This window comes from Mauremys reevesii, linkage group 4, assembly GCF_016161935.1.
Source record: "Mauremys reevesii isolate NIE-2019 linkage group 4, ASM1616193v1, whole genome shotgun sequence".
In the NCBI taxonomy this organism is placed as follows: Eukaryota; Metazoa; Chordata; order Testudines; family Geoemydidae; genus Mauremys; species Mauremys reevesii.
Window position 1 is genome coordinate 44448262 of NC_052626.1, and position 27287 is coordinate 44475548.

Genomic DNA, 27287 nt, shown 5'->3' on the forward strand with positions numbered 1-27287 from the left:
CCAGCATAAGTGAGAGCAGAATCCAGCTCACTAGACTCAATATAGTCAAAAATAACAAAAACAGAAAAGTAATAGGCATGTTGCCAATCCTCTCAGCATGTGATTGGTGGGGGTGGATAACAAAAAATTTCAGCCTGGGTATGTGATCATGACAGGGCAGGGGGACTTAGCTGGGAGTGGGGTGAGAGTGGGAGCAAGAGCAAGCACCAAGCAGTGAGGGTACTTATCTGGGATGTGGGATGTAGTTCTTGCTCCAGCTATTTTGGGGTGGTCTTTCGCCTCAATCGCGCCTGGTGGAACTATTCCACTTGTATAAGTAATCAAATATTTAGCAGGCCACAGAAAGACTGATTCTATAGCTCTGTGGTTATAGCATTCACCTAGGATGTAGGAGACCTGGGTTTAAGTCCTTGTTCAGACTGATTTGGAGATTAAATAGAGGAAGAGAAAGCCCTGAAGATTGTTTCAGTAGTGGACAGGCTCAATGGTTTACGCTTGGTACAGCTGTGCGGTGATGAGGACATATGAATCCAAGCTTTCTTTCTACTCCCTCAATCCTGGAGTTAAATGAAAACTGGCAGCACTTAGCCAGCAGAGAATTGCCCTGCATTACAGATACTCCCTTCTGGCCTAGGTGTGCTGGCTCCATTCCCTATGCCCACTGTCCCCCTCTAAGATGTGGGAAGGGGTGCACTGCATTTATACTCCACTAGCAGAAGGTCCATTAAGGGCCCAATCTAGGGGTGGAATTTAGACCTCTCTCACAACAGATCTAAGAATAAATGGAGCTAGAGCTGGCCTGAGAATCAGGATATTGTAACTGGCTCCCTGACACAACTCTCCTGTGCCCAGCAGAAATCTGGTGTCCATAAAAATCTATGACTTAAAAAAATAGCTGAAATGTTTGAACACGACGGAAGGTTGTTACTGTGCTCCAGCAACAGAATTTTGATTAAACTGAGGAGAGACGTGGGCATGGAAAATCAATGTTAATTGGACCTAGACAGCAAATTTTACAGAGTTCTGATCTTTCCTCCTAAATTTTGAAAGTGGTACCAAGATTCATCTATGTATATCCTAATGATAGTCACAAAATAAAGGACCCTGCATACTGCATTATCTGGGGATGCTTTCTAATTATTTTAAAAATGATCAACATACTGAATAAAATTCTGACCCCTTATCTGCACTATGGGACATCTATGGCATGTTACACGCATGTATCACATGATGAACTCCTCTTGACATCAAGGAAAGCTTCTCATGGGGAATAAGGCTCCAGCAAGTACTTAAGTATGTGCATAACTTTAAGCCCTTGAGTAGTCCCATTGAGTTTAACCGGATTACTTACCTCCTGAAAGTTACGCACATGCTTAAGTACCTGGTGAACCAGGGCTTAATTGCAGAACGTATAATAGAGATCCCAGGTGGTGAGGACAACTGTGACTTTATATTGCCCACACAAGCACAATTTCTGAAAAGTACAAGGAAAGAGGTGTAACCAGCCCTCAAGTGGTTGCATAGCTAGGGTTAAATCCTCAGCGCTGCCTTTGGTTGCTTTGCATCGCGGAAGTAGATCAAAGCAGCCAGAAAGCTATCCTAATGGGGCCGCTGAGGAGTCCCCCTGGCCTGGGTGGAACAAAGTTGGTGTAGCTGGCTTATGCCACCTGAGGCCCCCCTTGCTGGAGGAGGCATGGCAGGATTTGGGGGGGTTCAGATCCATTGACTGGCTGACATTCCTCAGGGGCACAAACGGGCTAGTTTGTATCTAGAAATTTTAATCAGCAGGAACAGCAAATTACATTGTTTTACTCTGCAATCTAAGACCACGCTCCCCAACCCAATCCTTACTCTGTTATTTAATACTCTTCAGGGATACTTGCAGCAGACATGTAAATGACAACACTGGTAGGGGTCTGTGTTTTGCATTAGTCTTAAGGTTGCAGACAACAAATCCTGCATTAGAATTCCCTGTCTGTCCCACATGAATATTACTGCTACATCACATGATCATTCATTTCTGAAAAGTTCGGTCCTGATTCAGTGTTATGGAAATAGGCCAGAACAAACATTTTCCAGATAGTACAGTCAAGGAAGAATATGGCTTTTATTGCTCTAGCAAAGAAAAGGAAAGGGCTGAACAGCAATTTTGAGCAGGTAGTGCACACATATGATTTGTTTCATTGTAATAAAAGCAAATTGAGTCTGATGCTAGTTAACCCATGCAAAGAAAGGTGTTTTGCAACATTTCATTTATGACTTTAGTCCCATAGTCTGCCCTTATATGATCACCTCACACTGGGAAGTGTGGCATAAACATAAGAACATAAGTGATCTCTCTCCTGCCATCCATCTCCATCCTCTGACGAACAGAGGCTAGGGACACCATTCTTACCCATTCTGGCTAATAGCCATTTATGGACTTAGCCACCATGAATTTATCCAGTCCCCTTTTAAACATTGTTATAGTCAGGGGTGAGCTGCAGACGGTTTGCGCGAACCGTTTGCTAAAATTAGACGCCGGACAGAGAACCGGATGCTAAAGTTCTCTGTCCGGCGTCTAATTTTAGCAAACAGTTCAGCGAACCGCTATGCAATTCTGCCTCCACCGCCGGCCATGAAGCTCCTCCATGATTCTCCTCCCCCACGGCTTCCCGCGAATCAGCTGTTCACGCGGGAAGCCTGGGAGGGCTGAGAAGCAAGCAGGCTTCCCCGGCCCAGGAAGACGACCCTAAGGTAGGAAACTAGGGGGGCGTGTGCCCTGGCCGGTCCCTGGCCGTGTCCCGTCCCCGCCTCCCCGGCCGCGACCCTGCCCGGCCCCGCGTCCCCGACTCCTCCCGAACCCCTCCCCGGCTGCCCGGCTCCGGCCGCACCCCCCCCCGGCCCTGCCGTGCCCCCACCTACCGTCCCCGGGTCCCCGCCCGACCCTCCCTGGCCGCGTCCCCCGCATTCCCGGCCGCGACCCTGCCCGCCGCCCCGGGTCCCCGCCCGACCCTCACCAGGCTCCCTGGCCGTCCCCCAGCTCCCGGCCGCGACCCTGCCCGCCCCCGCCCCGGGTCCCCGCCCGACCCTCCTGGCCACGCCCCCGCGCCCTGCCCAGCCCCAGTCCCGGGTCCCCGCCCGACCCTCCTGGCCGTCTGCCCGCCCCCCGGCCCCGGGTCCCCGCCCCGACCTCACCGGCTGCGGCACGGCCCCGCCCCGACCCCGACCCCTCCCGGCCGCCCGGCTCCGCCGCACCCCGGCCCTGCTGTGCCCCCACCTATCGGGATGCTCGGCTCTGGACACGGTCCCCACCTCCAGCCCGGCCTGGCCCGTGGCTCCAGCCGCCCCTGCTGTTTTGCCAGGGGCCGGGCCCGGCAGCGGGTCTGGGCGTGGCGGTGGCCCCGGCTGCCCGGCTCCAGCTCTGGCCACAGCCCTCCTGGCTCCACCCAGCCAGCCACCTGACTCGCCACCGGGCTCCTCCGCATCCTCCGGCCCGGCCGCGCGACTCCTGTCCTGGCCCAGCCACGCCCAGGCAGCGCGGTAAGGGGGCAGGGAGGGGTGTTGGAGAGAGGGTAGGGACTTTGGGGGTGGGGGTCAGAGGGCAGGGAACAGGGGGATTGAATGGGGGCAAGGGTCCGGGGGAGCAGTCAGGAAAGAGCAGGGTTGGATGAGGTGGTGGGGGCACTCAGGGACAGAGAGAAGGAGTAGTTGTATGGGGTAGGGATTCTGGGGGGCCATTGAGAATGAGAGGAGGGGTTGGGTGGGGCGGCAAGGGGTTAGTCAGGGGACAGGGAAGGGGGGGATGGGTCAGGGGTCTCGGAGTGTGTGTGTCAAGGAACATGAGGGGTTGGATGGGGCACGACCCCCCCCCCCGGAGGGGGGGGGGAAGGAGGGAACCCGTTGTTAAAAATTTTGGAGGGAGGAGGGAACCCGTTGTTAACAATTTGGCAGCTCATCACTGGTTATAGTCCTAGCCTTCACAACCTCCTCAGGTAAGGAGTTCCACAAGTTGACTGTGCGCTGCGTGAAGAAGAACTTCCTTTTATTTGTTTTAAACCTGCTGCCTATTAATTTCATTTGGTGACCCCTAGTTCTTGTATTATGGGAATAAGTAAATAACTTTTCCTTATCCACTTTCTCAACTTCACTCATGATTTTATATACCTCTATCATGTCCCCCCTTAGTCTTCTCTTTTCCAAGCTGAAGAGTCCTAGCCTCTTTCCTCGTATGGGACCCTCTCTAAACCCCTAATCATTTTAGTTGCCCTTTTCTGAACCTTTTCTAGTGCTAGAATATCTTTTTTGAGGTGAGGAGACCACATCTGTACACAGTATTCGAGATGTGGGCGTGCCATGGATTTATATAAGGGCAATAATATATTCTCAGTCTTATTCTCTATCCCCTTTTTAATGATTCCTAACATCCTGTTTGCTTTTTTGACTGCCTCTGCACACTGCGTGGACATCTTCAAAGAACTATCCACGATGACGCCAAGATCTTTTTCCTGACTCGTTGTAGCTAAATTAGCCCCCATCATGTTGTATGTATAGTTGGGGTTATTTTTTCCAATGTGCATTACTTTACATTTATCCACATTAAATTCCATTTGCCATTTTGTTGCCCAATCACTTAGTTTTGTGAGAATATTATTATAGCAAATATTTTACATGTAGGAGCTAACTATGTGCCCATAAAAATATTACATGCTAATTCTAGTATGTTATCACATTATGGAGGCAAATTGATATATGAAAAGTTCACATTATTTTGAATTACAGTTACCTTAAGAACCTGCCTATTTTATCTTAGACACATTGATAACGTTTCCTCTGTATCTGCAGTAACATTTTTTAATATCCTATACTTTAGGAAATACCTGAAATATTGCAAATGCAGAGGTAAAATGAGTTAGTTATCTCAAGTGCAATCCAAGGCAAATACACATGATTGATACATGGAATGTACCACCCAGAAATATTTTATTGCATATGGTATTTCTGAAAAACCAAAGGACTGTTTTAATCACATAGTGAAGTGGCATAGGGTGAAATCTTGGCCCTACCAAAGTCAGTGGAAGACTCCTACAGACTTCAGTAAAGCCAGGATTTCACCCTTAGTTTCTGTGGATTTAAGCACATAATCTCTAAAGCCCAAAAGTCACATGTAATCTATTCAGCACATATGGATTATTACATATGCAAACTAGATAGTTTATTTCAGGCAGAAACCCATCTTGGTGTCAACAAAAGTGCTTCAAGTGTCACAGCACCAAGTAGTGCATTCAAAACCAGATGTCAGATTGGTTTCTGCAGGCAGGTAATGTTATATGCAGAGATGACAACTGATTCCAGGTAGAAATAGTTTTATTATGAAATCTAGCTGCAGGCAATTTTTTAAAACAACGAGAATCCTGTATATGGAGGCCTAGCAAGTAGTTTCTTGTATCACCAATCATAACACAAACTGTGAAAAGGTGAGAAAACCACAGACTCCATTTGCATATATCAGCAAACAGTTATTCAGAACTGCAAGGTCTAACTGATTTAGAAGCCCAAGTCTCTATTAGGCTCCTCAGTGCATGAGCCACTTTTAAAAACAAGACTTGGGCTCCTAAGTCAATTAGGCCTTGCAGTGCTGAGTGAAGCACCACTTAAACACCTTTTAAAGTCTGGACCTTTGTGCTTGTGACAGGTGCTAGTTTGATATCGCAGGTGACAAAGTGGTGCGGGAAAGTTTCAATGTTGATACCTGTTGTCCAAAGAAAGGGCATCAGTAACCTGTGATATCAAGTTAGCACCTGTCACAAGCACAAAGGCCAAGACTTTAAAAGGTATTTAAGTGTAGCTCCCCACAGCAATGCAAGGTCTAACTGACTTGGGAGCCCAAGTCTCATTTTCAAAAGTAAATTAAGCACTGAAAGTCAATGGAGTTAGGCTCCTGAGTGCTTTTGAAAATGGGCTCTTAAGTCAGTTAGACTTATAAATCTGGGCCTAAGTTTGTTCATCATTCCCTGTTCCAAAATACACCACCACACATCTCTCTTGGAAATCTTAAGAGTGACCAAAGACCAAATGGCCATATACAATCCCTGAACAATCTCTCTAGCATCCAGATGGGGGGACCTACAGAAGCTAACACTGCTGCTGTTATAGGTTATATTTAGGCTTGGATTTCACCGTACACGCACAAACAGATGAAAAATATTTCCATCAATAATCAAAATTTACTGTTATGCAAAGTAAGAAAAATGCTGTTTGAGAACTTGTTAGAGTTTAATTTAAGCAGGTTTAATTTGTGTATTTTGATGTGATGTTGATAATTTGTGTTTTAATGGTTATAAAGCTTTTACTTTTAAAATCTCAGTGTCTGTCATTAATGACCCCCCTCATAATTTCCCACAGCTGTGAACATTTAAATGGATAATCTAAAAAAATGCTTCAAAATAAACTATCTTTCAAAATTATAAAAAAATAAAAATCAAATTCTGCCAACTCTAGTTATACCTGTGTTGTAGACAAAGTATCAGCTTTCACAGCTGTTAGTCCAATATTTTTCACAATCACATTTAAATTTCCCTTTGAAAGGAAAAATACACACATTTAAATTCTTCACTCCTCATTCAAGTAAAAAAAGTCAATTCAGGTAATTAAGCAAAATACTGTACTCAACGAAAAGCAGTTAACAACCAATTTACTGTCGAATGCTTACAATTTATGCTAAATGGCAAAACATAGTTTTTGCTAAATTCCATTGAGCAAACAAATAATTAGTATATCCCAAAGTAGTACTTTTTCATTCATAGGGCCAAAATCATATAGATCACTCTGTGGTACTTCTGCTGAGAACAGTGTCAGAGTTTTGTTGTTGTTTATATTGACTATTTGAAACTATTAAATAAGACCATACCAAAAAATTCAGTTACATCATGAACAGTTCACAAGGTCACAATCCTGCAAAGAATCACAAACATGAGTAGGCCTGTTGACTTCAGTGGCACTGCTCATGTGAGTAATTTTTTTTCAGGATTTGGGTAGGCAAGGAGGGGGACTTTGGGTTAATGTCTATTTGTATATACATGCCCTGTGTCCGTGAAAGGGAAATTGAGCTATTAGTATGCACAGGCACACAAAAAAAATCTAATTAGATATCATCATCTATACATAATGCAGAATCAAAATGCTGAGTTTAATACTAAGACTTTAGACAAATATGTCACTCTTAAGAAAAGAGCAAAGAAATTATCAACACAGAATCAATATATCTGTGATTAGGAAAAATAGGATTAGTAAAGAATCAATGTTTATATCTCAAATAAACAACAGAGGTGAGTATGCTGCAAGTATCAAGACACTTATCACTATAGGAGCTTCTTTTGCAATGGACTTGTATAGGAGCCTATTTTGTACATGTATGTTCTCCTTTGATATCTGAGGCTCCAATCAGACCACCTAGCCAAACATTTTGAGCTCAGTTCCCAATTGGGCCAAGCTCTTGCTTGGCATATTTGGAAAGGGAAGGAAAAAGTAGATTTAAGCCATCTTTCCGCTTTCCCAAACCTGTGACTGGCTGGGGGTTGAACTGCTCCCTGGCTCAGTTTAGAGCAGCCTAAGGGCTGCAATAACTTGATCCATCTCATAATGACACTGGTGAAGACTGCTGAGACATAATGTATATAGGCCCCTAGAATGTCTTGTATGCTGGAGGAATCCTCAACAGACAATTTATGGTAGCTTTAGGGTTCTTTGCACCATTCCAATGATACAAAAGGACCAATCAGAGTGAGGTTATGGATACGTCCTTTATGATTTATCATAACCTGTTCTGAATATAAGTATCACCCAAATCTTTATTCTGAATTATGCTTTTTTCTCACCCAAATACAAGTCAAACCAGGGATTCTGATTAAGATATACCTTTTAAAACATTATGGGAGCCCTCCAAAAAACATTTAGCTGTTGCAGAAGATGCTACTGCGGATTCAATAGGTGACACTCTTCCTCCTGAATCCATATGGGACAAACACCCCCATATGGGGTTCTGGAGCACTATACTGCAGGAAGTGCAGTCTTATAGCTCAGACATAAAAACAAGGTTCTGATGCTAAAGATTCCTGGCACTTTTTGTGAGAATGGTGGATATGTCTTTAATTAAATTTCAGTTGAGGTAACAACATTCTTCCTTACTAAAGTTCCATGTAGCTTCAATAGGAAACAATCTTCTTTTTCAATTGCTGTCCTAAGCTGTGATGTGTAGTTGCTGTGCACTGTTAAACCTCTGTCACATTTCAACGCATGGCTACATTTCAGCAATGAAAGAAGGAATCCCTGAGTATTTGATAACATAAGCATTTGAAATTTGAAAGGTGAAAAGAACTACAACAAAATGTTAATATATTTTATTTAAAATTACAGTTTTGCAAAGCTAAGCAAAACACATTTGGAAAAATAAATCCTTTTATTAATGAACTGTCAAATGCTCTGACACATTTCCATATCTATAATCCAGTGCAGAAGGCATCATTTTTGCATTATACTTGTGAAATGCTATTGAGCCCATTTCAGTCACCACAGACAAAATTATAGTGTGCAAAAGTCATGTCTTGTTAAACCCACACAGTAAACATTTCTCTGTATAACAGTGTCCTTCTACAGTTAGAATTTTAGCCAACAGTTTTGTTTTTGTTTGTTCAAAGGATCTCTTATACTTTCTCACTGCACCTACTGTACCCTTCATCACCTGAACACCTGCAACTAAACTGGTCTCGCCAACTAAATTTTTTAAAATTATGCAATCTGTATTCTGTCAATGGCAAGCACTTGGGTAGAATTTCCTCTATACCTTTCAACATAACCAACAGACAATTAAATAACTGAGTGTATAGAAATATTTGCCAACTGAAAAGTTAGGGAAACAAGTTTAATCAAGTGATCTTCACTGACATTTTAGCAGTGGTTTTGAGCATTAGCTGAATGTTTTAAATAAAACGTACGAGGGTTAACTTTAAATACTGGTTCATGGAAAATATTTTATTGTTTAACTCAGACTATACAATCTGTAGTATGGGTCTGACTTTCTTAATACTTGAGGCACAAGATCCATTAATATTTGAGAACCTTCTTTGCATGTGTGAAGCAAGTACTTAAATGCATGCAAATAGCCTCAATTTTAAGAAAACTAGGTTCTTAGAGAGGAATCCTGCTCCATATAAGTCAATGGGAATTTTGCCATTAACTTATGTGTGTATTCAAACAACATCTATTTAGACATAGATGTATCAAGTAAATATACATATGCTGTATTGTATGAAGGGAAAACTATATAGGATAGGTATGTGTGCATGCTCTCTTTCTTTCTCTGATTTTATATTTACTGACAGATGCTATAAATGTAAAGACTGTAGAATTATTTCCAAATCTATACTATGAAAGCTGAGGTGCTATCTATTCCACAGAGGTAAAGGATTTTCACTTTTAAAGTGACCAACGCACATAGATTTTTTTGAGCAATGAAAACATCCTGGTTCCATTTGCACAACCCAATTTATGAAAGACCTGGACTGCAACAGTAAAATTCTTCAGATGACCAGCCCTTTAGAACGACAACATTCTTTTTTTTTCTTTCTTTTTTTTGTTTGGGGGGGGGGAAGGGGTCCAATGATATAAAACATATATAGAAAAGGTGACACCCACCATCCTCTTTTGGAGGTGGCAAGAGTTGGCAGCCCAATTGCCTAGGCACATTGCTGTGGATTTCAGCCGTTGTATGGAACTCCACAAAATGCTTTTGATCCATTTTATCTTGCAACTTAGCAAAGAAATGTTGCAATAAGAAACACCAACAAAGATCTGAAAAACTTAAGCTCTGGATTACCATATTGTGTTCTCCTGCCATTCAATGCGTCAGACAAAGGCAGTGGTGTTCAAAGTAGAAAAAGAAAAAAGAAACTGGTCACAGAAAGTGCAGAGCACAAAGTAAATAATATTCCTCCACATCCCCAGTCTTTCATAGATTGGTTGTTAAAAGAGTTGCAGCAATTAGGCTTTTGTTAATTACCAGCTGTTGAAACAGATGTGTTGACTGTGCTTATTAGCCAACAGCTGGGACAGGAGAACAATTGATGCTCCCTAAAACCAACAGCCAGCTGCTTTGCAGTAATTATCTCCAATCAATAATACAGGTGATAAAGGCAGTAAAAAGCTTATATCTATGAGTTTCAATAACTAAGGCGCTGTTAATACATATTATTGGAATCCATGGTTATTTTTAGAAAATGAGAAAAATAGTAACTTGCTATGGCTGCCATCTGCATTATTTCATTTAAGGGGCAAGTGTCATGCAAACACTAACTGAGGCATACCCAGCAGAAACAGACACTTTAAATTCTTCTAACTAGCTTGTCATATTTCAGATCTCTGCCTATCTTTAAGGGCTGTCCTCTCTTTCTCAGCTGGTTCTGTGACTGGTTTTTATTTACATGTAACAGACATCCCTGCCATATGCTTTTTTCCTAACTTCACTGTACATCACCTGATTTAATATATAAACACTAATTCTAGCTGTTGGGAAACGTCATTATACAACATATAATGAAAATGGTATTGTCTAGTGGTTAGGGCAGTGGTTTGGTTCTCAGGAGAGCTGGCTATACCACTGCCTCCGGAGGCAAATAATTTACTTTGTGCTCAGTTTCTTCAGCTGTAAAATGGGATAAAAATGCTTGCCCACTTTAGTATACTATTTTAAGATTCTTGGCTACCGGCTGCTATATAAATGCAAAGTACACCACTACCCCGTTAAAACGCCACCCGATATAGCACTAATTCGGATATAACGCGGTAAAGCAGTGCTCTGGGGGGGGCAGGGCTGCGCACTCTGGCAGATCAAATCAAGCTCGATATAACGCAGTTTCACCTATAACATGGTAAGATTTTTTGGCTCCCAAAGACAGCATTATATCAAGGTAGAGGTGTATTACAATATGCTATTGTGAAGGGACATTAAATATTTTTTATATTATTCAAGTAGGTCAAAAGGATCAAAATGTATAGACCATATAGTGACATAACACCATTCAGATCTACACTGGTGGTGGCCACCTGCATTAAAGAAAATATCTGAATGGATCATACTACATTAGCATAGCCAGTCATATGGGTTTTATTTCATTTTGTTCCTGCTTTGTTTTACATTTTCTCATCTCCATGGCTTATTAAAGTGCATTAAAAAAAGAAAAGCAATGGAAAATAAGAGTTTTTAGACCATTTATATTAGCCAGGCAGCTCATCTCAGGCAAACAAGAGACATGTCTACAACAGTCTACAACCATGTCTATTCACTAATTAGTCTTTAAGTAAAGACACTGCCTACTGAAAACAAGGATTAAGGCTGGTTGAATACTTGCCCTTTCATAGACCTCCCTTATGTCTCTGTTGGGTCATCATAAGCAGCTTGTTCACTCAGCTTTAAGTAGAGACGCTTGACAATCAGTTCTGCCCTCATCAGTAGGCACTAGTGCAATTTATAGGAACTACAGAAACTTTAAGAAACTTATAAAGAAATCAGCCAACCAAAAGTGTTTCATCTAAATATATTTGTAAAACTGCAAATATATTAATTCTATATTAACTACATAATTGTAAACTATAGTCTTTCCTACTCCAAAAGAAAAAGAAGTGATTTTAATGGAATCAAGAGACATGGAAACAGATCTCTGCACATACACCTTTACATTCATTAATATGATTTCAGTTCATACTGTAAAAGAAACACCTGACCAAGCATGAGTATAAATGTCAGTTTTCTGTTTTTAGAAGAATGCCTAAAACAAATTAACACCCTCTCTTCAGCTACTTGAATTTCCATTAGGAACAACTGTACAGTGTTAGAGAGTAGACAAACACCACAACAATATGCCACCGCAAGGTGTTTTTCAACCATCCAAGAATTGTGTCAACAGCTTAATAATACTCATACACATATTGATGGGACATTGCTATTAGATTTTAAATGTAATTGAAGTTAAAAAACCAAAACAAAACCCTTCCAGTACAAAACATGATTCGTGGCAGAAATAGAACAGAAAAAAGTCAGGAAAAAGTGCACTCTGTCTTTACTATTTTGGAGCTTACACAGATCTCTTCTCTATTGTATTCTTACTTTTCTTTCTTTGCACTCCCCAAACTGTCTAGGCTATTTGGACTCCTCCTCTTGTACCTATTCCCCATGATTCCTGCTGACCTTTAAGATGCAGTTTGTTTCTCCATAGCCATTTCTATTGTAGAAATTAAAGTAGGAATATTAAATATCTTCCAAGTTAGATTTTAGAGTAGGAAATGACATCCAAAAATGGCACAATGGTCACAAACTGCTGGGTGAATAAGCAGTTTTAAACCACCAGTTTTCATTCTCTTTTCTCCTCCCTCTGAATAGATGCCTCTCCCCTACAGTACCCATCCCTGCAGTTTCTAGTCTGTCACAAACCTTTCCCCCTCAGAAGGCATGATTTGGCTCCCTACATTCTCTTTTATACCATGAAGGATTTGAGGGGGACAAGGAGAGGGAAAGGGTGCAAGTTGTGGCCTTTCTCCACTCTGCTAAGAAATGACTGAGATCTAGATGATACTGGGAGGGGATATCTGGTGGAGTAGTGGACAGCATGGTACTACTCTTCCCTAGGGAGAGCTCAGGGAAGGATTATACCTAAGACTAAAAGATACTTTTAGTTAAATTAGGTTAGATCTGCAGCTGTCAGGACATTTTTCGAGTTTTATCAGTTTTAATGGATTTTTTATTGACTGATGCAGCAGCAACAGCAGTAGTAAGTGGGAGCTGAAAGACGAGGAATTCACTATTAGCATTAGGAGTTGACACACCCCAGCAGGCACAGAACTCATGACCTCTGGCAGTAGATGCATACCCTTTGGGGTTGGGGAGGCCTTACCTGTCTAACATTCTAAAGTTCTCAGAAGCTGGGATGACCAAACCAACTGCATGAATTTATTATAACCAACACTTTACCTCTATAGAATAAATTACTGGAACGTAATCTAACAGTAACAAGCTACCTTAGGCCTGGTCTACACTAAGGGGGGGTGGTCGAACTAAGGTACACGACTTCAGCTACGCGAATAGCGTAGCTGAAGTCGAAGTACCTTAGTTCGGGCTACTCACCCATCCAGACGCCGCGGGATCGAAGTCCGCGGCTCCAAGGTCAACTCCGCCACCGCCGTTCGCGGTGGTGGAGTTCCAGAGTCGACCGAAGCGCGTGGGGAGTTCGAACTATCGCGTCTTGATTAGACGCGATAGTTCGAACTCCGAGAAGTCAAACTCTCCGCGTCGACCCGCGCGGTAAGTATAGACCTACCCTTATAGTGTGTACTGTTTGGCCTTTAGCGTACTACTGGGACACTTGAAGGCACCTGGACTTAGAGGCCTCAGACCTTGAAACAGTCCCACAGTGAGCACTAATAATCCAGGAACGCACCCTCTAACTTGGCACAATTAAGACAACATTGTACAATTAAGACAAACCTTCTTAGCCTTAAGAATTACATGAAAAGCAAACTAAAGAAATGTGATCTGGATGAAATTAGGATAAAGTGGGTGCACAACTGATTGAAAGAGTATACTCAAAGAGTAGTTATCAATGGTTCGCCGTCAAACCAGGAGGGAATATCTAGTGGAGTCATGCAGCAGTCAGTCCTGGATCTGGTACTATTCAATATTTTCATTAGTGACTTGGATAATGGAATTGAGAGTATGCTTATAAAATCTGTGGATGACACCACACTAGGAGGGGTTGCAAGCACTTTGGAGGACAGCGTTAGAATTCAAAACTACCTTGACAAATTGGAGAATTGGTCTGAAATCAACCAGATGAAATTCAGTAAAAACAAGTGCACATTACTATACTTAGTAAGGAAAAATCAAGTGCACCACTACATGAGGAATAACTGATTAGGCAATACTGGAAAGGATCTGGGGATTATAGTGGATCACAAATTGAATATGGGCCAATAATGTGATGCAGTTGAGAAAAAGGCTAAAATCATTCTAGGGTGTGTTAACAGTTGTGCCATTCATAAGACGCTGAAAGTCACTGTGCCGCTCCAATATGCATTGGTGAGGCCTCAGATGCTGAAATGTGTCCAGTTTTAGGTACCACACTTTAAGAAAGATGTGGACAAACTGGAGAGAGTCCAGAGGAGAGCAATAAAAATGATAAAATGTTTAGAAAACCTGACCTGTGAGGATATGTTAAAAAAAAACAAAAAAAATCTGGGCATGTTTGGTCTTGAGAAAGGACTGGGGCGGGAGAGGACCTGATAGTCTTCAAATGTGTTAAGGACTGTTATAAAGAGGGTGGTGACCAATTGAACTCAGCTGAAGGTAGGACAAGAAGTGACTGGCTTAATCTGCAGCAAGGGAGATTTAAGTTAGATATTATGAGAAACTTTCTGACTATAAGGATAGTTAAGCTCTGGAAGAGGTTTCCAAGGGAGATTGTGGAATCCCCATCAACAGAGGTTTTAAAGAACAGGTTGGACAAACACCGGTCAGGGATGGTCTTGGTCCTTCCTCAGCATGGCAGACTGGATTAGATGACCTCCCATGGTCCCTTCCAGCTCAACATTTCTATGATATGCTCTGAATTCATACTCAACAGGACCACATTCTGTCTTCTGCTACATTCATGCAATCCCACTGAATAAGGCTCAGAACAAAATCTGGCCCATTGAATTTATTCCAATGCATTTTTATATTTCTTAATCTTTACCTTGCTAATGAAACACGTTCACATCAGCACTGAGCACACTAGGAGGGTATCCTATTTATCCAAGTCTATAGTATGTCATAAACAATAAGAACAGTTCCCTAATAAAACGTTAAACTGATGCTTGGGACTATAACAAATCCTTTTTGATATCTCATAAAACGTTGGTAAATGTTCCAATCAACCAAGCTCTCAACAAATTTTACCAGGCAACAGCTGCATTGAAACAAAGTTACTGCAGCAACAGGTAACGTCACAATGTTAATAATTGACATGCAAAGAATGAAAAGGTGAGCAAGGGATAAAGAGGACAAAGGAGAGATTTTAGTGTGAATTTATCCTGCTGTGTAATCAATCAAAATTAAGATTCAAAGTATCTGCATTCAGCATTATGTTAAAAGCTGAAGTAAATCTGATGTTTTGGACATATTTTTTATCAATATATGATAGAAGTTGATTTGCAAAATGTGACAAGCAAATCCTTCACTGATTTGAATCTTCCTTCATTTGATTCTATCAAGACACTAAAGAGTATGACATACCGTAGGTCCAAATGTTTATTGTACCTAAGAAAAGTGTGGTTCAGTTCCTGGTTCTGCAGGTTAAAACAGGAATTAGTAGTGTGGTGGTAATAAATGAGCTTCTAGGTTTACATATATCTATCAAAAGGTCACACCCCTCTGAGGGAGGAACTAGATCCTAGTGACACTGTTTAGATGAAGCTGATTCGCATGACTAAATTATCAACAGCCTTGGGTGAATTCTGCTATTGTATTAATATCCATGACTACTATTGCTAGAGGCACTGCAGCAAAGAAGCCTTAAAGAAAATAAATTAAAAAAGAACAAAAATAGTGAAATATGGATCCTTCAACACCACTTTTTTTTCTTACATGCACAATATGATTGACTCAATTCATATATAAAAGTTTTAAAATGTCAATTTCCATGCTTCCAGTTAAGGCTATGCTGTTTTACACTGCTACAGTGACATTGGTAGAAGTTACGTTTACTATGCACTACAACTGCATTCAGAATTTTCTATAAAACATGCAAACTAAACATAATTCAAGCATTGTATTTAATAAAGTAAGCAAATGTACATTGAACTTAATTACTACAAAGGTTCTTGCAAAAGTAAGGGTTTTGCAAGATCAGACCCCTAAATTGTTTCCCCCTGAAATTAAAATCCCCATTTTAATTATATATAAACTACTGAAATTCTGTCAATTCTATTAAAAAAGATTCTGCCTTTTAGATGGATTTTTTTTACTACATTAGAACCTTCAGAGTGCACACAAAATACTGGTCATTTTTCCTGTCAGCAAAGATTTATTAGTCGATAGAGGCTATAGTACAATTTTACAAAATATACTACAGATTTAATTCTACTTCATGAAATATTGACATAAGTAATTAAAGTTGAACTGTGATTGTCAAAATAAGTTAGCCAAGTATATTTGCTCTTTTGCAAGGGTTATTAACTTAGGGCCTGATTCTTCTCCCGCTCGGAGCAGTGCAAGTCTTCCCAATGACTTCAGTGGGAGCAGGATTGGGCCCTTCCTAGCTAGTTCACAATGGTCTTCACAAAATTAGAGAAACAAGGTAGGTGTGGTAATATTTCTGTTGGACCAACTTCTATTGGTGAGAGATGCAAGCTTTCGAGTCACACAGAGTTCTTCTTCAGACCTTAGTTGCTCGAAGGCTTGTCTCTCTCACCACAAAAGTTGGTCCAATAAAAGATATTACCTCATCCACCTTGTCTCTCTAATATCCTGGGACTAACATGGCAACAACTACACTGCATACTTTCCCAAAATCAGACTTAATAAGGGTATTATATAATGCTATATAAACCTGTTTTAAGGTTAGGCTAGTCCGCTAAACATGTGTCTTATAAAAGTAGATAGATTTGGCAACTGATTAAGGTAAAAATAAACATACTACTGGATTTCCAGAGAGCACATCTTACCATATTGTCTTTGTTTCACTTTAAACAATGAAGGACAGAAATCAGGAATTCCTTGATTGTTTAACAAGTCATCAGTCTTCAGATATAAACCCATTAAACACAACCCACCTGAAACTCCTGGACTCATTCAAAGTGAAATACTATTCTTTATCAACCAGGATAATCTCTTTATCAGTGTTATAACCATATCCCATTGAGACTATCTGGGGGACAGAAGTGGTTCTCTCCAAACACTAAAGAAGCAGATTAAGGCTTGGGCTACATTCTATAGTTCAATACAGGATGACTGACGCACTATTTCTGAGACTTGATTTGAAATATATTTCAACTGCAACTAGGAAAAATCACTATTAGTATAAAATATAGAAATAGGTTAACACACTACATATGTAGTATATGTGTATATGCACACACAAAAAATAATGCTTAAAAAGCATTATTAAGATTGCCATATCAAGCACTGCAATGTTAGGAAATGCCACAATTAAGGTTGTGCAATCTTAATTCAGTCCCCTCGTCCGTATACATTATCGCACAGTCTTTAATTATATGAATGCATACTATTTTTTCCACAAGACCCTTGTCTTAGTCTGTGCACAGGCTTAACAGACTTTCTATGTGATGTCACTTAAGCCAAACTTTTCACAGGTGGGCAGTCAGTTTCTGGATGCCTGATATAAGACCCTGAAGTCTGATTTTCAGAAGTGCTGAAAACTCACAGCTGCAACTGAAGTCAGTAGGAGCTGTGCTTTGAACATACAAAGTGCTATATAATGCTAAGCATTCTGAAAAATCAGGTCTAACGTCTCAAATTGGGCACTTAAAATTGATGGCTACTTTTGACCCTAATCTCTCTTTTTTTCAGTTCCCCATTTGTAAAATGGAGATTTTAGTGCACCCTGATCTCACAGGGGTGTCAGGAAAATAAATTCATGAATATTTATGAAGGACCCAGATACTATAGTGATGAACAGGATAGACATATGAGGAAATTAAAAATTCTGTCTTCAGATCATGATTTGAATAATGGACAGTAAAATAAGTCCTGGGGCCACACACTGAACAAGGATAAAACAAAATATTGAATAGCTGCTCACTGAGTGAGCACCGTTCATCCTGTGCACTGAATGAATCATGTGTTCTGTGGGAAAAGGGTATGTACTCATGTAATTAAAAACTATAATAATGTACAGGGACACGGGATGAGGCAAACCAGCAACTAGACCAGGACTGCTCACTCGGCTGGCATGACTCATCCCTCCAGCACAGCCTGCGGTGACTCAGCCCTCAGGCATGCTGCAGCAGCCTATCCCTGAGCAGACCCTAGGTCAGATGACCCCCAGGCACAGATATTACACTGACTCTGCCAGAGCTGAAAGTTAGTCTGTGCAACAGCACTACATGGCCAGGAATCCTCCTGCTACCTTGCAGTATTACAGGCTCCTAGGTTTCCAACCTGCTCTTGATCCAGTTCCTGTTCCTTCCCCCAGCCTCACCCGAGCCTTGTTCCAGCCCATTTCAGCCTTGTTTGTACCTTACCCTAACCCTGCTCCAGCCCTGTTCCAGCCACGCACCCACCTTCTGAACAGGGGCGGCTCTATGTATTTTGCTGCCCTAAGCACGGCAGTCAGGCGGCTTTCAGTGGCGTGCCCGTGGGAGGTCCGCCGGTCCCACGCCTTCGGCGTACCTGCCACCGATTTACTGCCGAAACTGCGGGACCAGCGGATCTCCCGCAGGCATGCCGCCGAAGGCAGCCTGACTGCCGCCCTCACAGCAACCGGCACGCTGCCCACTGCGGCTTGCCGCCCCAGGCATGCGCTTGGTGCGTTGGTGCCTGGAGCCGCCCCTGCTTCTGAAACCCAGGTCTTTGGACTAACCCAGCTTCAACCTTTGACCTGCTTCCTGACTCTTGACTACAATCCTGATTTGGCTTGTCCATGGACTCTGATCACAGTTCTGACCCATAGCCTGACCCTGGATCCCAATTTCAGCACTGTCCTTGGCCCAGTCCCAACTCTGGCTGGCTTCGACCACCAATCCAGCCACCAGTCCTGATCATCTAGAACCCAGAGCCTGACACAAGGGGGCTTAAGGTTGAACAGGCAACCTTAATTGTGGCATTTCCTAATCTATGAGTGCTTGACTTTGCAACCATAACAACATTCTTTCAACATAGTTTTTACTCACACACACATGCACGCATGCAGGATAGTCATAATCTGACCAGATAACCTGCTTTCCTGAGAATGAGGAACTGTGTGACCAATTCTACTACGCCTTGAGATCTATGGATGAAAAATACTTTATAAGAGCTAGGTATTATAATTACTGAAACCAAGAACATTTGGCCATCCTGTCTTACGCTGCTCAAATCCCCTGCAATTTCTGCACTGTGAATATTGCGCAACAGTGTGTCCAGTGGATACCAGAAGATTTTTCTTATCCTGCCCACTGCCGGCCACTTTCCAGTTTCTTAGTGTGGACTTGCAGTGATCTTTGTGCTTCACAGCTCAGCTAAGAGGAACAAAAAAATACCAATGTCTTAGCTGCGGCTCCCAGCATGGGAGAAAGGTCTTCAGGGTGGTTCAGGTTGGCCCAATATTTGGGTAGGCTATGGATGAGGAAGATGGGGGGTGGGGGGCAGAGAGAGAGCATGAGAACCTGAGGAAAGGAAGTACAAAGGAGGAAACCTACAAAGAAGAAAGTGGGAGGGAACACTACAAGGAGGACCATGAAGGAGACCTGAGAGGTGCCAAACCGATGATGTGAAGGTTTAGGGTAAAGAGAGAGAGGGAGGAGTAAACAGCACCACCTTCCTTTCAAAGCTGGGCCAAAAAGAAAAGAAAAAAAGAGAGGGACAGAAGAAAGTTAGTGAGAAAAGAAAATGGGATGTGCAAAGTGCTTTAAATAATAAATTAACCTAGTTAGCTTTATCAGATTTTTTAATGTTTTTAGTGCTCTTTTTCACTCTGAGGTATTTACATGAACATAAAACAGATTTGAAAGTTTTTTGATACAAGACATACAGGTCAAGATTTTCAAAAATGGCTAATGATTTTGAGTGTCCAGGTTGAAACACCTTAGATGGACTTGATTTTCAGATTTTCCTGAGCACCCAGAATCTGAAAATCAGGTGTCTCAACCTAGATATCCACTCTAGGAATTATTTTTGAAAGCCTCGGGCATTAGACTGTTACGGTAACCTGTGAATGACAAGTAACAATTCTTAATGGTTAAAAGGGGCGTGATAAAAATATTAAAGTTCTTGTTACATCTTTTAGGCCTAAAAGTTTTGGAATAGTCTAGACGCGTAGAGAGGAAGGAAAATGGTGGAGTCACTGGGAATTGGAGAGGGGCATGCTTAGCAAGTCAAATCAACTGTCAGTGGATATTTAAGGGAGAGAAGTAGGTAGAATTCCATCTTCAGTGTTCAGTTCACTAGGTGGTGACTTCTCAGTTTAAACAGTAGTAAATGTGAAAGCTGCAATACAGAAAATGGGCAAATGTTTAGTGATTACTAAATGTCAGTATGAATTTATCTTAAATCCTGCATCTTGGCAGGGAGCAAGACTAGATGACCTTTACAGTCCTTCTAACCCTATGATTCTATGATCTGGCCCAACATTCCTAGAAAGTTAAAGGAAGTGTAGAGAACAAGTTACTGAATAGACTCAAGTAATGAAAACAGATTATTCTTCTAAAACAAAAGGTAAACATTGTCGAAAATTGTAAAGTAACAGCAAGGATTTGTGCTCTTCTAAAACAATAAATCACAATTGGTTCTTTAGATTTTAAGATCAAAAGTGTCACTGAATGAACCTTTGTCTACAGAAGTCAAAGAGCAGAGTGGAAGAGTCTCTGGTCGTCTTCAGCCTCAAAAAATGTCAATGTTTAATCAGTGATTATACTATAAAAACAAGTGAGAAGCAGACTTGAATTTCATAGGAATCTGCAACCTCCCTCTAGGCTAACATCACCAATTTCAATGTAGCGTACAATGAGCAATATAAAAAAAAAGATTGAAGCTCTTCACTGTGAATATTCCTCTTGGCAGATTTAAATTTGAAGGCCCACTACAAGATCCTGAATGTCAAGACATAGAAGAAAAAATAAAGGAAGAATCAACAAAGGCAGTGACTCCTAGGGAAAGTGGCTGTAATCCCTGTCGGGCAAGGATCTCCCTGAATGGCAATATACACATCATAAAACTATTGTATAGTACATGCTTTATGCTTTTTTTCAGTTACTTTATTCAAAATAAATAAACAAACACAAAAACATGGAAGTCATGTTCTCTTTAAAGAGAATTGCATTTTCCTTCTCTCGTCTAAGGAGTGGAGATGTGTCCCAGTCCCATAGGAAGAAAGACAATGAAGGAAGGATAACCTACTGATTCTGATGAAAATCAAGAGGGCCCTTGTGCACTAAGGATGGAACAGTACGCAGAACAACTTTGTCCACATGGAAAATTTAGATCGTTTCTTACCAAAAAAAAAGGACCTATGTTTGTAGAAAAGGGGTGTGTTATAGCAGGTCCTTACCAGATTGCTCTCTTCTCATGTTGTGTGGTGCTCAGTTCACCTGGTCCCTGCTCTGCACCACCTCCAGTGCCTTCTGGGTTGCAGAAACGTAGTCCTCCAGCTAGGTCACTTACAGTTCTAATCCTGCTGGGATACTCAAAATCCACAAGCAACATAAAAACTCTTCCTATTCCTCTGGGAGATCTTCTAGGCACCAGTCTTCCACCAGTCCGTGACCTTAGCCAGCCTTTTCTCCCACAGTGAGAAATCCACATCAGCTCCCCTCTTCTATTTAAGCCACTTCCTGGAAGCCTATCTTCTATTCCAAGTATCTCAATTTGAGCTGATAGGACCTTCTGTAGCCCATTAACCCCTTCCTGCCTTGAATGGCTGCTTGCATGCTGCATTGCAGGCTGCCATCTCAAAAACCCAGTGAGCACAGACAAATGCAACCCAAAACAGGACCGTAAGGGTTAAATATTTTAAAGGATATCCAAATGAGGAATGCAAAGAGCATATACTAGATTCAGCATCCAGACTGGAACCAGCTGGTTCACAGGAGGCTTAAATTGAACTAGGGCTTCTAAACAACTGTTTCACTGAGGGTATTGATTAACAATATATAGTTGAGCAGTGTCCATATTCATCCCCAAAGCTGATGCCAGATGCCTAAGGGAACAAATTAAATTACCTTCATAAAAACCCTGTTGGGATAAAGTCTGGGACTTTACTGAGAGAGGGTTTAGTAGGTTTAATAGATCTCTCCTTACCGCTATAATAGAATCTCTTCCAGACTCTTTAATAGGAAAAGAACATAGAACAGCACCTGAGATTTTAACAGGGTCTCAATTAATCTTATTCAGAATTAGAGCTATATATTGAATCATAGAATATCAGAGTTGGAAGGGACCTCAGGAGATCATCTAGTCCAACCCCCTGCTCAAAGCAGGGCCAATCCCCAGACAGATTTTTGCCCCAGGTCCCTAAGTGAACCCCTCAAGGATTGAACTCATAACCCTGGGTTTAGCAGGCCAACGAGCTATCCCTTCCCCAATTAACCTCTTATGTGCTGGGCTGTCAGACCTAGTCACTGAAAGTTCACATGAAAAACCACCTCTTGTTGGTTAAGTTATGCTATTTCAGATATATTCTCTGTCCAGACTAACATTGGCCTGTCTGATACAATTTCCATGAGGCACCATCTCTTTTAGCTTATATCTCCAGAATATGTATCTGGAACCTTGCTTCCAAGCAGAATGATTTTCTCTAAGCCATTTTGCCTACAATTGGCCAGACTTGCATCTATTGAAGACTTAATAGAAGTCCCAGAACCAGTCAAACAAATTTTAAACTGAAAATGCAGTGTTGTTGAAACTGAAACATTTTGTGGGAATGTGTTGATTTGGAGAACATTCTTTTGACTTCCTTGTTTCATTAATTTCAATAATTTTAATTTCAATGTCAAAACATTTTGTTTCAGTGAGGTTAAAATATTTCATTTCAACTTTATCATTTTGATTAATTTTGTTTCAACTTTATATTTCCATTAACTATTAATTTAAACTGTACAGTACATTTATATATGATATTTAATATTAAATATAATTTATACATATTATATATTTAAAAGTCAAAACAAAGTAAATTGAAATAAGGTAAAATATTTCATTTGGACTTCATGAAAATGACATCTATGCCTTATTGAAATGCTACATTTTTACCTTATTGAAATGAAACTTCTTGATGGTCCCAAATAAAATAAATCAAAATGTTCACTTAATGGGCAATTTCGGCTTTTTGTTCTGATTCAGAATCCTCCTCCCACCAATGTCAGGTTTCTCCATGGAATAGAAATTCTGATTCCTGGCTGTCTCTACTTTTAATGGATTGAAGCTTTGGATCCACCATGAGAACATTTTATCCAGAGATATTTATCTATTTGTCCAATTGCAGCTCCTAATTCATTCTAGCTCATAGACAAAACAACTGTAGAGGTCAGAGCTGGAAGCAAGTTCAGAGGATTACTTTGAGCAGGATACATGTAAGTGAAGGCAGGATACATTGTCTGAGGATGTGAACCATGCTGTCGAGAGCACAGAACTTCTGGATGTCTGACTTTAATTGTCTTTTCTTCAATAGAAGAGTTCCTTTAATAGTGATGTGATCATGATGGAAAAGAGTCAGTAAGGTTTGAGTGGAAGGGATCCCAAAATATTGTTTTACAGGCCCACCACAAATGCTAAGGTTGCCTCCGTGTTGAATTGGATTCCCAGGTGAAAATTCTTGATGAGATTTAAAACTCAAAACCAGAACAGACAAAGCCTGGACACTGCTGGCTGCATCTCATGCAAAGAGTTGCACAACAGTCAGTCATCTAAGACTTCAGGAAGTCTAATGTAGAGTTAGCAAAGTTGTGCTTTTTCTTAAAAGACTGACTGCTTCTCTCTTAAAATTATCATGCATTTGTAAAGACACTGGGCTAATGAGAAGCCAAAGGAAGGATTTCAGTTTTGGAGGTATAGATTGCAGAAGCAGAACCGGAAGAAAAAATTGGTGCTGGAGAGCAATCCGCAAGTACAGATAAGCATCTTGGTGAATGGGAATGCTAAGAAATTCCAGAGGAACAACTAGAGTGACTGGATGGAATCCACCTTGAACGTGTAGGAAATTCCTAACTTTCTAATTAATTTTCAAATCCAACATTTCTTCAATAAGAAGCAGAGTGAATTAAAAGTTCTGAATCTTTTATGTTACGAGTATGATATTACCTGTATGGAGAGGAGATGCTGAATTGTCTTTAGGCCTTTGGCTTTCTTTTCTATGTATTGGAAGAAAAGAGATTGAACTACTGTATGCAGAGTGAGAATGGAAGTTAGAGAAAACCTATTAAATAAGTTTACACTGAAGAACAGACTAAAAGAGAGTGATTCGTTCATGACAGAATTATTTAGCTACATAGTGTGTTCCTATCTTTTAAAAACAGACCTGTTTATGAGCCCCCGATCAAACAACCTGAGGGTCACATAAGCAGTGATATAAGCAACATACATATTTATAAATATGATAAGAAAATACATGGATTTATTCTGCTTTAATGTCAATTATAGAAATACAGCCTGAGAACATGCTCAGAGTTGGACTTCTAGCAAGCCAAATTGACACACCAATGGAAATCAAATAGGTCAGATTTCATGATCTTTTAGAAGCAATTCCAATTTGATGGCCACTCCAATTTTAAATGCTAGGGCACAGTAGCCCTTGCATTTGATGGCAAGAGGTTCTCCGACAGCCTTATTTCATTGTCAGCACTTATGGTGAGTAGAGAACAATTTTAAGAGAGAAAGTGAGCAGGGAACCAGATTTTGAAAGATATTTGGTGCTTAAAGATGCAGATAGTTGCTTAATGGGATTTTCAAAAGCACTTAAGCAAGCTAGGCACCTAATTCCCATTAAGTTCAATAGGCATAAGGCAGATAACCTGCTTTAAAAAATCCCACTATGAAGGGTTACCAGATAGCAACTGTGAAAAAACGGGACAGAGGGTGGAGGGTAATAGGTGCCTATATAAGAAAAAGTCCCCCAAAATGGGACTGTCCCTTTAAAAATAGGACAGATGATCATGCTACCACTATGCAACTATCTGCCTCTTTGCTAAATACCTTAGGAAATCTGGCTCTAAAACCTATCTATGTCTGACCCAGCCTTTAAAGTAACAGTTGCAGTCCACAAGAATATTTTCCCTTTCAGATATTGTCCTTACCTTGCTCCATTTTAAAAAACATTTACACTCGGTACTTTTATTAGCTATTTATTTAATTATACAGATATATCACCTAAATTCCCTTAGAGCCCTTCCTGAGTTTAAGTGCTCTTTTTGTTGTTGTTGTTGTTCTCCCTATCTCTCAGTCCAATTTTTGGATCAGATCCTAAAATGGTGTGAATGAGCATATAAACATTCATTTCAACGACACTACACTGATCTGCACCAGTTGAGGATCGGGTCCACCATGTGTCCTCCGTGCCCCAAGGTGATTCAGACAGATCTCCTTGAGATCCTTCCATTAGACCTGGTTGGGAACCATTTTTTAATTCTTTCCATGAGTTCCTTTCTTTGCAGTAAATTAAGATTGCAGCCCTCTTGCTTGGTTGCTTTGCCACCTGGAGAGAACTTCATCAAAGCATTTGCCAATATTAATATCACTTTACTTTTTGAAGTAGAACAAAGTGCTTTTTTTTTTATCACAGCTGCTATATTATCACTTTTTGGAACATAGTAGAAATGTTCCCACTTTCCTGTGTTTGGTAAATTGAGATAATTGTGATACAATCTGCAAGTCTTTTGGCATGCTTGGAATGGAGGGTTGGAATGCTACCACACTGCTATGCTGAGCTATCAAAAAAAAATGTAGGGCTGGAAGGGACCTTGAGTGGTCATCTAGTCCATCCCTCCCACATTCAGGCAGAACCAAGGATAGTTTGGCAATACCTGACCTGTGTTTGTCTAATCTGTTCTTAAAAGCTTCAAATGATGACCTCACGTGGTAACCAATTCCAGTATTTAACTTTCCTAGTAGTTAGAAAATGTTTCCTAATATCTAACCTAAATTTCCCTTGCTGCAGGTTAAGCTCATTTCTTCTTGTCCTACCGCCAGTGGAAATGGAAAACAATTGACGGCTGTCCTCTTTAAAGCAGCCCATAAGTTAAAAAACTTATCAGGTTTCCTCCCTTAGTCGTCTTTACTCAGGACTAAACATTCCCAGTTTTTTTTAACCTTTCCTCATAGGTCAGGTTTTTAAAAACATTTTATCATTTTTGTATCTCCTCTGGACTCTCTCCAGTTTGTCCACATCTTTCTTGAAGTGTGGCACCCAAAACTGAACATAATACTCCAGCTAAGGCCTCACCAGTGCAGAATATAGAACAGGGATAGGCAACCTATGGCACGTGTGCCGAAGACGGCACGCGAGCTGATTTTCAGTGGCACTCACACTGCCTAGGTCCTGGCCACCGGTCCATGGGGCTCTGCATTTTAATTTAATTTTAAATGAAGCTTCTTAAACATTTTAAAAACCTTATCTACTTTACATACAACAATAGTTTAGTTATATATTATAGACTTCTAGAAAGAAACCTTCTAAAATGTTTAAATGTATTACTAGCACACAAAACCTTAAATTAGAGTGAATAAATGAAGACTCGGCACACCACCTCTGAAACGTTGCCGACCCCAATATAGAAGGACAATTACCTCCTATGTCTTACCTATTAGACTCCTGTTAATACACTCCAGAATGATATTAGCCTTTTTCTCAAATGCATCACAATATTGACTCAGATTCAATGTACGATCCACTATAATCCTCAGATCCTTTTCAGAAGAACTACTGCCCAACTAGTTACTCCCCATTTTCTATTCATACATTTCATTTTTCTTTCCTAAGCATGGTATTTTGCATTTGTCTTTATTGAATTTCACCTTGCAGCTTTCAGACCAATTCTCCAATTTATCAAGGTAATTTTGAATTTTAACCCTGTCCTCCAAAGTGCTTGCAACCTCTCCCAGCTTGGGGTCATCCACAAATTTTATAAGCATACCCTCCATTCCATTGTCCAAGCCATTAATAAAAATACTGAATAGTATTCTTTGAGTATGTTTTTTCAACCGGTTGTGTACAAATACCTTACAGTAATCTCATCTAGACCACATCTTCTTAGTTTGCTTATGAGAATGTTATGTGAATTGTGTCAAAAGCCTCACTAAAATGAAGATACATCACGTCTACAGCTTCCCCCTGACTCACTAAGTCAGTAACCATGTCAAAGAAGCAGGGCTGCCAATTAATTGAAGTTAACTCACGCAATTAATCACACTTATAACAATAAAATACCAATTGAGATTTATTAAATATTTTTGGATGTTTTTCTACATTTTCAATATTGATTTCAATTACAACACAGAATACAAAGTGCACAGTGCTCACTTTATATTATTTTTATTACAAATATATATACTGTAAAATGATAAAAGAAATAGTATT

At 40.6% G+C, this 27287-nt stretch overlaps 1 protein-coding gene across 14 annotated transcripts in view; it reads right to left on the reverse strand.

The window, feature by feature from the left end:
• The window catches only part of MIPOL1 (mirror-image polydactyly 1), a 292792-nt gene that overhangs the window by 80281 nt on the left and 185224 nt on the right, over positions 1-27287 (reverse strand). The window contains exons 11-12 of one of the 14 annotated variants that reach the window (XM_039535485.1): positions 21270-21403; positions 19728-20209 (exon numbers count right to left, since the gene is read on the reverse strand). The exons of the other annotated variants lie outside the window; for them this stretch is intronic. Coding sequence (XP_039391419.1) covers positions 20182-20209; positions 21270-21403 — 162 coding nt within the window. The 3' untranslated portion in view covers positions 19728-20181. Of the gene's footprint in view, positions 1-19727; positions 20210-21269; positions 21404-27287 lie in introns of those variants that run through there. 14 annotated transcript variants of the gene reach the window in all.